At 41.7% G+C, this 12960-nt stretch overlaps 1 protein-coding gene across 5 annotated transcripts in view; it reads left to right on the plus strand.

Moving 5' to 3' along the window:
* The window catches only part of camk4 (calcium/calmodulin-dependent protein kinase IV), a 161457-nt gene that overhangs the window by 61832 nt on the left and 86665 nt on the right, over positions 1 to 12960 (plus strand). For all 5 annotated transcript variants that reach the window (XM_043710559.1, XM_043710549.1, XM_043710532.1 and 2 more), the window contains exon 2: positions 6808 to 6886. In XM_043710559.1, the coding sequence (XP_043566494.1) occupies positions 6872 to 6886 (15 nt within the window). In that variant the 5' untranslated portion in view covers positions 6808 to 6871. The remainder of the gene's footprint in view (positions 1 to 6807; positions 6887 to 12960) is intronic.

A 12960-nucleotide genomic window follows, 5' to 3' on the forward strand; every position in this document is an offset into this window, starting at 1 on the left:
CCGCTTGGGCCTCCAGCCCGCTGGCTGTTCCCACATCACTCCGGGGTCAAGGCATAGCAGACCATAATCATTCTGGAGACCCTTGATGTCTACAAGGAAAGGAGCTCCAAGTCTGCTGAGGCACCTGAATCCAACTTCAACAACCAAATAGCTTGCTGGTTTGATAACCATTGTGGATATGTGGCTTCTCACTTCAAGGAGCTAACAACTCACTTTACATATTGTCATTAAAAAAACCTATGGAAGCTGTGACAGACACGGAATGAAAGAATCATGGAAGCTTCCAGAATATCACATACAAACTGTACCACTTTAAAGAATGGAATGCCTTCGGATTGACGAATATTTCAGGTTGATCTGAGACTGACTTGATTGTCATGCGTGCAGTTAATAATCTCCTGCACATATAGGAATCAAGCATCTCTAGTGTTTTTGACGCCATACAAATCAAATAAGTGGCCAAATTAACAGGTTAGTCTGGCAGCATATGTGGAGAGAAATCAGAGTTAATGTTTTGGGTCCAGTGATGCTTCTTTGGAACTGATGGTAGCTCGGGTTAGTATTTACCCCAAGGTGGGTGGTGGGTGGGGGTGAGGGGGTGTGTGTGTGTGTGTGTGTGGAGAGTAAACAATAGGTGGAGATAGAGCTCAAAGTGAGAGAAAAACAATTGGACAGACAAAGGACTGAGTAAGAATCAGTCCGGGGGAATGAATAGCTCCTAATGGGAACTATGCTTTTCAACGTGCTTTGGTACACGTGACAATAAATTCAATTCAATTCAATTCAGTTCTATGTCAGAAGTTACACAACACCATGTTATAGTCCAACACTGACATTTCACCTGATGAAGGAGCAGCACTCTGAAAGCTTGTAATCGCAAACAAACTTGTTGGACTATAACCTGATGTTGTGTGACTTCTGGCTTCGTCCAGCCCAGTCCAATACAGACACCTCCACGTAATGGGCACTATTAGTATCTAACAATGGGTTTTGTGTGGCAGCAGCCCATGTGATGACAAGGCCTATGAGGGGGTTGGGGTAAAAGGAGGTGCGTCAAGCTCTAAAATTGTTGAACTCAATATTAAATCCGCTAGATTAGATTAGATTACATACAGTGTGGAAACAGGCCCTTCGGCCCAACAAGTCCACACCGCCCCGCCGAAGCGCAACCCACCCATACCCCTACATCTACCCCTTACCTAACACAACAGGCAATTTAGCCTGGCCAATTCACCTGACCTGCACATCTTTGGACTGTGGGAGGAAACCGGAGCACCCGGAGGAAACCCACGCAGACACGGGGAGAACGTGCAAACTCCACACAGTCAGTCGCCTGAGGCGGGAATTGAACCCGGGTCTCTGCCGCTGTGAGGCAGCAGTGCTAACCACTGTGCCACCGTGCCGCCCACTGCAGAGTTCACAATTGGACAATGAGGTGCTGTTCTTCCAGCTTGCACTAAGCTTCATTGGAGCACTGCAGCAAGCCTCAGACAAAGATGTTGGCCAGGGAACATGGTGCTGTATTCATAGAATCCTTACAGTGCGGAAACAGGCCATTAGGCCCAACAAGTCCATATTTACCCTCTGAAGAGTAACCCTCCCAGACCCATTCCCCATCTACTCTCTATTTACCCCTGACTAATCCACCTAACCTACACATCCCTGAACACTTTGGGCATTTTAGCATGGCTAATTCACCTAACCTACACATAAGCAGCAGGTAACTGGAAGCTCAGAGTCTTCTTTGATGACAGAATGTGGGTGTTCTGCAAAGCAGTCACCCAATCTGTGCTTCGTTTCCACAAAGTATAGCAGACCACATTTTGAGCAGCAAATGCAGTAGACCAGATTGAATGAAATGCAGGTAAAATGCTGCTTCACCTGGGAGGTGTGTTTGGGCCTTTGCTGTTGAGGAGGGAGGAAATAAACAAGGTGTTACACCTTCTGTGATTTACAGGGGAAGATGCTTTGGGGCTTGTTGGGGGTGAAGGATGAGTGGAACAGGGTCTCCTTGGAGGAATGGTGCCAGCAGAAAGCTGAGAAAGGAGGGAAGGGGAATATGTGCCTAGTGGCATCCAACTGGAATTGGTGGAAATGGCAGTTAATGATCCTATGGATGTGGATGCTGGTGTGATGGGAGATGAAGACAAAGAGGACCCTATTGTTGTTGTGGAAGGGAAGAGAGGGGGTGAGGGCCGAAGTGCAGGAGATGGGTCGTGCCCGGCTGAGAGTCCTATCAACTCTGGTGCTGGAGAATCCTTGGTTTAGGCAAGATGTGGACATTTTAGAAGCCCACTTGTCGAAGTTGGCATGATAGTACAGTGCAACAGAGGAACTGGGAGAATGGAATTGAGTCTTTACAGAAAGCAGAATGTGAAGTTATATAGTCAAGGTAACTTACAACTCAGTGGGTTGTAGTAGATATTGGTGGCCAACCTATCCCCAGAAATAGAAACAGAGATTTGGAGAAAGAGAAGGGAGGAGACAGAGAGTAACCAGGTGGAAATTGGAAGTAAAACATAAACTTTCTAACTCCAGACAAGATAGGGAAGCAGCACCAATGAGGTAATTGATATACTTGAGAAAGAGTTGTGAATAGGGGCTTGAGCAGGACTGGATCAAGGTGCACCACAAAGAAACAAGCATAACTTGAGCCTATGCGGATACCCATGCAGCCCATCCCTCTGACCTGAAGAAAGTAAGAGGAGTTAAAAGAGAAGTTGTTCAGGGTGAGGACAAGCTCAGCCAGGTGGTGGTGGGTAGGGGCTTTTTTCCCAGGTGGAGGTGGGATAATCCTGGGAATTACAGGGCAAATTATCAGAAAGGATTCTCAGAGGCAGGATTTATGATTACTTGGAAAATGACAGTTTGATTCTAGATAGTCAGCATGGCTTTGTGAGGGGCAGGTCATGTCTCAGAAGCCTTATTGAATTCTTTGAGCATGTGACAAAACACATTAAGAGGCCTTGGAGTGCAAGTTCATAGTTCCTTGAAAGTAGAATTGCAGGTGGATAAGATAGTGAAGAAAGCGTTTGGTATGCTTTCCTTTATTGGTCAGAGGGTTGAGTACAGGAGTTGGGAGGTCACGTTACAGCTGTATAGGACATTGGTTAGGCCACTTTTGGAATATTGCATGCAATTCTGGTTTCCTTCCTATCAGAAGGATGTTGTGAAACTTGAAAGGTTTCAGAAAAGCTTTACAAGGATGTAGCCAGGTTTGGAGGATTTGAGTTATAGGGAGAGGCTGAATAGGCTGGGGCTGTTTTCCCTGGAGCATCAGAGGCTGAGGGGTGACCTTGTAGAGGTTTATAAAATCATGACGGACATTGATAAGATAAATAGACAAGGTCTTTTCCCTGGGGTGGGGGAGTCCAGCACTAGAGGGCATAGGTTTAGGGTGAGAGGGGAAAGATATAAAAGAGACCGAAGGGGTAACTTTTTCACGCAGAGGGTGGTACGTGTACGGTATGAACTGCCAGAGGAAGTGGTGGAAGCTGGTACAATTGCAACATTTAAAAGGCATCTGGGTGGGTAAATGAATAGGAAGGGTTTGGATGGAAAGGGGGCGGTGGAACTAGATTGGGTTGGGATATCTAGTCAGCATGGACGAGTTGGACTGAACGACCTGTTTCTGTGCTATATATCTCTATGACTCTATAAGTGGATGTGGTGTACATGGATTTTAGCAAGGCGTTTGATAAGGCATGGTAGGCTCAGTCATAAAGGACTGAGGCATGGGATACAGAGAAATCTGGCTGTCTGAATACAGAATTGGCTGGCCCATAGAAGACAGAGGGTGATAGTTGATGGAAAGTTTTCAGTCTGGAGCTTGGTAACCAGTGGTGTTCCGCAGGTACCTGTTTTGGGATTTCTGCTCTTTGTAATTTTTTAAAATGACTTGGATGAGGAAGTGGAAGGGTGGGTTAGTGAGTTTGCCAATGACATGAAGGTTGGTGGAGTGGTGGATAGTGTGGATGGCTGTTGTAGGTTGCAACAGGAGATTGACAAGATACAGAACTGGGCTGATAAGTGGCAGATGGAGTTCAACCTAAAAAAATTGACGTGATTCATTTTTGAAGGTCGGATTTGAATGCTGATTACAGCATTAAGGCAGGATTCTTGGCAGTGTGGAGGAACAGAGGAATCTTGGGGGTCGATGTCCATAGATCCCTCAATTTTGCCACCCAAGTTGATAGGATTGTTAAGAAGGCGTTTGGTATGTTGACTTTCATTAGCAGGGGGATTGATTTTAAGAGCCACAAAGTTATGCTGCAACTGAACAGAGCCCAGGTTAGACCATTCTTGGAATATTGTGTTCAGTTCTGATTGCCTCATTATAGGAAGGATGTGGCAGCTTTAGAGAAGGTACAGAGGAGATATACCAGGATGCTGCCTGGATTGGAGAGCAGGTCTTTTGAAGAAAGGTTGAGGGAGCTAGGTCTTTTCTCATTGGAGCAAAGATGGGTGAGAGGCAACTTGATAGAGGTGTACAAGATGATGAGAGGCATGGATAGAGTGGATAGACAGAGACTTTTTCCCAGGATGGAAATGGCTATCACAAGGGAACATAATTTTAAGGTAATTGCAGGAAAGTTTAGGTGAGATGTCAGAGGTCAGCTCTTTAAACTGAGAATAGTGGATGCATGGGATATGCTGCGAGTGGTGGTAGTAGAGTCAGATACATTAGCGGCATTTAAGCGACTCTTGGATAGGCACGTGGATAATAGTAAAATGAAGGGTATGTAGATTAGTTTGATCTTAGAATTGGATAAAAAGTCGGCACAGCATGGGGTGCTAAAGGGCTTATACTGTGTCGTACTGTTCTATGTTCCTAACCCTAAGAATGATGGGGGATGGATGTATATAGGAATTGCACAACCATTGTAAAGAGAAGACAGCTGGAGCCTGTAAACTGAAAATTCTGAAACTTTTGTAACGCTTCAGAGGAATTGTGGATGTAAATGGGAAGGGCCTGGACAAAGGGAGAAAAATCAAATCGAGGTGGAAGAGATGAATTCTGTGGGGCAGGAGCAGGCAGAAACAATGCGTCTGTCTGGATAGTTCTACTTGTGAATTTTGGGAAGGAGGGTTGGGAGACTATGATCTTAGAGGCAGTGGCAGGGAGATCACCAGATGAAATGAGATTAGTGACTGTTGTGGGCCCATTGGCCAGGTGTTGCATGGTAGAATCATGGATGGGAGAGACAGGAGGAGGTAAGTGAGATCTGGCGCTCAGTCTCTGTAATGTAGAGGTCAGTAAGTCAGACAATAACAGTACCACCCTTGTCAACAGGCTTAATTACAAAGCCAGGGTTGGATCTGAGAGTATGGAGCGTTCAAAAAATCAGTTCAGAGAGAGATAAGTTGGAATGGGAGTTGGTTTGGGGCGGGGGGCTGTGCCAGAGAAATGTCCTCCCATGTCCTTACCCCAACCCCACACACCAGGTCTTGTCATCACATTGGCTGCTACCATATCCAGCCTATTTTCTGTTACTAATAGTATTTTAACGTATTAGTTATCATAGTTGACATATTGGTTAACAAAACATATACATGGGATCAACGTATTGTGAGTTCATTGAGATGTCACCAGATCAGTGAAAGGAACCAGAGGCAGCAAAATTCTGACACATTATTGTTACACCTCCTTGGGCTGCATGCTGCACATCAAGCCCTAATATTCTGAAACATGGTTTAAATTTTTAATCAAGCACACAAATTTCCCAATTTGCCTGTTTTTATAGACCCAGGTTGACAGAAACATGGGCCATGTTTCAGTACTTAACAGGAATGACTATTTATTGCAGTAAATAGATTCTAGCTACAAGTAAACATTTATGGGCATTGGCATATGACTCCAACTGTTAAAACTCTAGTCCCTTTATAAAACTGCCCTACATACATGCAATTGACTGACACAGACAAAAGAAGGGTGATGAAATCCCTACAAATTTTGTATCATCTGCAAACTTGAAAATTGTCTTCTGCACAATTAGCTGTGGAACCTTCCAGCCCATAGAATGAGATATTACCACCTCCAAGGTTGATGGGACTTGAACATTCCAGCTCAGCGGAAGAGATACTAACAGCTCCAGGGTGGGTGGAATTTGAACCTTCTGCTCACTCAATCAATATTTTTCTATATGATATGATAAACCAAGGTCATTGCATATTACACTATAATGATATAATTTTTTTCATACCAAGCCTGCTTCCACACTGTCGGATATCTAAATCTAAATCTAAAATTGTGAAATCTTCATCATTCTTGCTGTTTCTTCTACTATGCTGCAGAAAATATCATAATACACATTTGTTATGAACAAAATTTACTGATCAATGTCAGAATAATTAGTTTATTAGTTCTACTATAATGTAACATGCTTGTGGCTGAGTTACCATATTTTCTCAGCACTATTTTTGGAAAAATGCCTCGAATAAACCATTGCAGGTTACAGAAATGCTGAAAGAAATGCTTTGGTGTACCACTGGTCCAGTGAGTAACACTGTGATCTTTGTCACAAGGTTTGAGAGCTCTGTGGTGCAGTGATAGTGTCTCTACATCTAGGCCAGGAGGTCTGGGTTCAAGTGCCATCCAGCACCAGAGATATCTGTTAGCATGTTTGAATAGGTTGATTCAAAATATCTAGGAGAAAGCAGGTATAGAAGGTATTAGAAATTGTTGTTGAATTTGACAGAAATGTAAAACAGCTTTTAGTAAAGTTATATGTTATAAATGTGAATGCCTACATATGATTAGTATAAAGTATAATAATGACTGAAAAAGCATTATTATCTTTCTTTTAGCGGTGCTACTTCAGTGGTGTATCAATGTAGACAAAAAGGAACCGAGAAGCCTTTTGCTGTGAAAATGCTGAAGAAAACTGTGAGTTTACATTTTGCTTAGATAAGAAATGCCATTACATCTTTTGTTAGTAGCACAAATTGTTTTATTTGTAGGAAACAACAGGGCAGATTTAATGGAAAACTGGAGGAAACCAGACAAGGAAAGGAAATGTCCTTTGTTATAATTATTTTAAGTGACAAACTGTATTAATTTGCAATAATTCTGCTATAACGCATACTTCTTCAAGCACATTGACATTACGTGATTGAAGAATTTATATCATTATTTGTAGAACACGAACTTCCAGTACCTCTATCAGTTTTAACTCTATTCTGGCCCCGTTAGTTTAAATGACACAGCTATTGCACGATTTTCTTATAATGTGCGATCGCACAAGAACAGAACTATTGTGTTATATCAGAACCGTCTATATACGTAAAATGCCAGATTGCTTTATTCAAATTACAAATCTGTGCATGTATTTCATTTTAGCTGAATGTTCACTGGGTGATGTTTTGGGGAACTGTACAGAGACTTGACAGGTCTGGTCAATAATCAGTTGGGGCTATCCATCCATGTCAGCTGGGGAAGGGGCACAGTCAGTTCTGGAGATCAGCAGAAAGTTATGATCCCAGACTGAAATCTGGCTTGATAGATCGTATTTAGTTTTTGTTTGATGAGATGGTCCCACTGAAACACAAGTATGCAATGCCGCATATCAGGATTTAATGATTTTAATGAATTTTATTGCACAAATGAAAAGAAATTAAAGTAGAACAGACCAAGCTATTTATATGTAAAGACAATTTGAAAGATTTTAAAGCAAACTTTAAAAATACACTCCCATCTATTGCAACACTATCATTTTACAGCACTTAACACTACAGAGTATTCCTTCTCTGTCACATCTATAGGTTGGCTAAATTGTTAATTTAATTCCTACTTTTGAAAGTTTTGGTATCTTCTTCCTTATTTAGTCATACAACTGAACTTAGACTCTCTCAGCATCAAATACACTTTTCAGGTTCTAGCGAAACACTTCTGGTCGAGAACTTTCAAAGTAGATGGTGATTGTGCTTTGTGTCCCGAACATAGGTGGGGGGTTCCTGGACCAGAGGGGACAGGACGGAGTTGATATAATAAGAGATGAGTTTAGTGGGCAGGAGGAGGCAGAGACAGTCGTTGACTGGGGCAGTCAGGTTTACTAATTTTGGATAAGAGATGGAAAGGAGCGGTGGATGGGAGATTTCCCAAGACAATGGGGTTGTCGTTGGTAATGCTACTTTCAGGTTTGGTTGAAAGCAACAAAATGTTTGATGTAAACAGCATAGTTACACAGTCCTTCAGTTAATTTATTGGTTAATCTTTTGAACATTGATGGTGAATTTTTAATTCCAAACAGCGTGACACTCCATTGATAAAGTTAATGTAACAAAAGCCAATTTTTTATTTGTCTTTATTGGTCAATGGAATTTCCAAGGTTCCTTTTAGCAAATTAATTTTTTTTAAAGATTGTGCATGTCCAATTCTTTTGATGCAGTCCTCCAGTCTTGGAACAGGTTTTGAGTTTATTATTGTTACCACTTTGACTTTGGAAGAACTAGTTTAGAATTTCTGTGACTCATCCAATTTCAACGCTATTACGATAGATGAGCCCCAGCTACAATGATACAGTTCAATAATGTTATTGTCCATCATGAACTTGATCTCTTCCCTCATTTGAGCTAATATCTCTAATATGTGTTGGGTCTGTAAAGCTGATGTTTTCTAACACAACTCCCACATTGACATAATTAACTACTGAAAGTTTTCCCTGAAGGTAATTTATGATTTTGCATGGTCCGCTACTTTTTGTCATTTATATAAATGATTTGGATGTGAGTATAAGAGGTATAGTTAGTAAGTTTGCAGATGTAGTGGACAGTGAAGAAGGTTACCTCAGATTACAACAGGATCTTGATCAGATGGGCCAATGGGCTGAGAGTGACAGATGGAGTTTAATTCAGATAAGTGCGAGGTGTTGCATTTTTGGAAAGCAGATCTTAGCAGGACTTATACACTTAATGGTAAGGACCTCAGGAGTGTTGCTGAACAAAGAGAAGTGAAGTCGCAGGTAGATAGGCGAGTGAAGAAGACGTTTGGTATGTTTTCCTTTATTGGTCAGACTATTGAGTGCAGGAGTTGGGAGGTCATGTTGCAGCTGTACAAGACATTAGTTAGGTCACTATTGTGTGCAATTCTGGTCTCCTTCCTATCGGAAGGATTTTGTGAAACTTGAAAAGGTTCAGAAAAGACTTACAAGGATGTTGCCATGGTTAGAGGATTTCAGCTGTAGGGAGAGGTTGAATAACCTGGGGCTGTTTTCCCTGGAGTGTCGGAGGCTGAGGGGTGACCTTATAGAGGTTTATAAAATCATGAGGGCATAGATAGGATAAATAGACAAAGTCTTTTCCCTGGGGTGGAGGATTCCAGAACTGGAGGGCCTAGGTTTAGGTTGAGAGGGGAAAACCATTAAAGAGACCCAAGGAGCAATGTTTTCACGCAGAAAGTGGCACGTGTATGGAATGAGCTGCCAGAGGAAGTGGTCGAGGCTAGTACAATTGCAACATTTAAAAGACATCTGGATGGGTATATGAATAGTAAGGTTTTGGAGGGATATGGGATGGGTGGTGACAGATGGGACGTGATTGGGTTGGGATATCTGGTCGGCATAGACGAGTTAGACTGAAGGGTCTGTTTCCGTGTTGTACATCTCTTTGACTCAATAGTCTCCAATATTTTTCAGAAAACTAAAACATGATTGAACCAAACTTTTTCTGTTAACCAATCTGATTACTGGAAGGTCAGCTTTTTAGTTTTCAATTTCTGATTCATTCTCCAATTGTTCTGAAATAGGAAGGGTTTACAAGGATATGGGCAAAGTGCTGGCAAATGGGACTAGATTGGGTTGGGATATTTGGTCGGCATGGACGAGTTGGACTGAAGGATCTGTTTCCATGCTGTACACCTCTATGTCTCTTTGACTCCAGTACCTCTCTCACTAGTTCTTTCACGATGCTAAGTACACCTTTTCCTTGTCTGTCATTTCTGTTATAATAGCTCTTTAACATATTAACACTACATACTCACTGGTCAAAGGTAACCCCAGGATGTTGATTATGGAGGATTCAGTAAGAGTAATGTCATTGAACATCAAAGGAAGATGGTTAGATTCTCTCTTGGAAATGATCATTGCCTGTTCGGCAAAATTTAGTTCTTATTTATCAACCCAAACTATATGTTCTCCAGCTCTTGCTGCATATGGACATAAGCTGCTTTAGTATCTAAGAATTTGTGAACGCCCTGGTCAATCCCAAGCTAAACATCAGTAAGTAGGTTTTTAAAAACGTATTATTTGATGAGATGTGGGTGTCACTACAGCAAGACTATCCTTAGTTGCCCATTCTTAATTGTTCTTAAATTGAATGGCTTGCGAGACGATTTCAGAGGACTGATACAAGTCAATCACTTTACTGTGGATCTGGAGTCACATGTAAGCCAGCCCAGACAAGGATGGCAGATTTTCTTCTTTAAAGAGGGTTGGACGATCTAAGCTTTAGGGAGTGGCTGAATAGGTTGGGGCTGTTTTCTCTGCAGCGTCGGAGGCTGAGCGGTGACTTACTCGAAATTTATAAAATCATGTGGGGCATAGATAGGGTAGACATGCAAAGGGTGGTGCATGTATGGAATGAGCTATCAGAGGAAGTGGTGGAATCTTATGGTGTACTTCTTCCGTCAATAATTGGCTCTTTGAGTTCCTCTTTATAGGCCATGGGTTGCATGGCCTACTTCTATTCTATGTAAAAGAATTAGACAATGACATCCATGGAGACACTCTTTGACCAGTTTAAGTACTTAATCATTTTGGCTGAGATTTTAGGGCAGAGTACAGTGAAATTTGCCTCAGTAATTCCCAGTCAGGTTAAGAGTCTCTGCACAAAGTGGGTTTGGAGTGGATACTTGCAGTCGATTGTGAATGCAGAGAAGTAGTTTTCTCATGGGCAAGTCCACCTTGCTGATAGAGCCTTCTGTAAGGCTCATGCTGCCTCATTGGGAGGTCTCCACATCCACCACAAGTAAAGGTAAGGCTACCTTCTTTCTTTCAGTAATGTCCCAAAGTGCTATCTCTCCCACAGGTAAAATGCCAGGGTTGTCCATTTAAAGGCCTCAGTTACATAATGGTGCGCTGGCTGGAATGAGGTGGGGTGTACAAATTCTGCCCATAACTAAACTAACCTAGGTTTTGGAACAACATCCCTTCTGCATTCCATAAACCCTGACTCCTTTTTCTAAGTAAAATCTAACAGAAATGTCATCAAACTGATACTGATCTTAAATGGAGGAATGACATTTACAATTAATTTAAAGAATGGTAGAGCACTCTTGATAGAATGAGTGGCCTGTTTTCTTTTTATTCTTTAATGTGGATGTCTCTAGCTAGGTCAACATATATTACCCATCTCTAATTGCCCAGAGGACTATTAAGAGTCAACCAAGTGGGTTTGGAGTTGTATGTAGGTCAGACCAAGTGTGGACTGCAGACTTCCTTCCCTGAAGGACATTAGAACAACCAATTGGGTTGTTCCATCAACAATGGTTTCATTATCATCATTAGACTTTTAATTCCACCGTTTGCCATGGCAGAACGCAAACCCAAGTCCCAGAACATTATCAGAGTCTCTGGATTAAGTCTAGCGATAGTACCACGAGGCCATCATCTCCCCTATTTTATGTGTTCCTAAGTGTTATGAACATGAGTATGTCTTGGAGATATGCAACTTATTTCTCATTATATTAATGATCATGTTTTTTTTTCACAGATAGTCAATCTGCTTAATTCCTTGACTTATATTTCAATCCTTTTGTGACACTGGAATTTTATTCATTGCCCACTAGCATTCTGACACAAGCCTTTTCTTCTTATCTAATGTGAACTTGTAAGCATCAGTCTTGAATGAAACATTTTACCCTCTACTTTTCTATTTTTCTTAATGGATATAGAATAAAACTTGCAGTTTTGATATTATTTTGTTAATGTCTTCTATTGCCATCATTACTATCTTTACGTTCCTTTGTGACTCTCCCGGTCTAATATATTTCCAGTTTGCCTTGCATTTGTAGTAGGCCTTTTCTTTTAGCTTAACGCTGTCTTTGGTCTTATTTGTTGACCATGGTTGTTTAACTATGCAATTGGAACTTCTGTCTTTCAAATGAGTGTACTCATCTTGCATTGTACCAAGTACTTCTTTGAGTATTTTCCAGTTTGTGATGTTAGCCACTTTACTGGGGCAAGCTCATTTCCAAAACCCTTAAAATTTTCAAACTTAAATTGAAAATCTTCGTTTGAAAGCTTCCATTCTAGCTCTCAAATATAACATAAAATTCTGTACTGAAGAAGGGCCACTGTGCTCATAACATTAACTCTGCTCTTTCTCCACATGCATGTTGCCAGACCTGTTGAATTTCTCCAGAAATTTCTATTTCTGTTTCAGATTTCCAGCATGCCCTAGTTCTTTGTTTAATGTTAGCATGAACTTCTGTTATTTTGTTGCTATTTGCAAGATGTGCCCCTATCATCAGATTCCTAATTAATTTATTAATATGTAGAATAGGATGCATCTAATATTACTTATAACTAAGCCATTGTTGTAATCCATATAGAGTCAGAGTCATAGAGATGTACAGCAAGGAAACAGACCCTTCAGTCCAACCTGTCCACGCTGACCAGATATCACAACCCAATCTAGTCCCACCGGCCAGCACCCGGCCCATATCCCTCCAAACCCTTCTTATTTATATACCCATCCAAATGCCTCCTAAATGTTGCAATTGTACCAGCCTCCACCACATCCTCTGGCAGCTCACTCCATGCACGTACCTCTGCGTGAAAAAGTTGCCCCTTAGGTCTCTTTTATATCTTTCCCCTCTCACCCTAAACCTATGCCCTCTAGTTCTGGACTCCCAATCCCAGGGAAAAGACTTTGTCTATTTATCCTATCCATGCCCCTCATAATTTGGTAAACCTCTATAAGGTCACCCCTCAGCCTCCGACGCTCCAGGGAAAACAGCCCCAG

Source organism: Chiloscyllium plagiosum, chromosome 2, assembly GCF_004010195.1.
Source record: "Chiloscyllium plagiosum isolate BGI_BamShark_2017 chromosome 2, ASM401019v2, whole genome shotgun sequence".
In the NCBI taxonomy this organism is placed as follows: Eukaryota; Metazoa; Chordata; class Chondrichthyes; order Orectolobiformes; family Hemiscylliidae; genus Chiloscyllium; species Chiloscyllium plagiosum.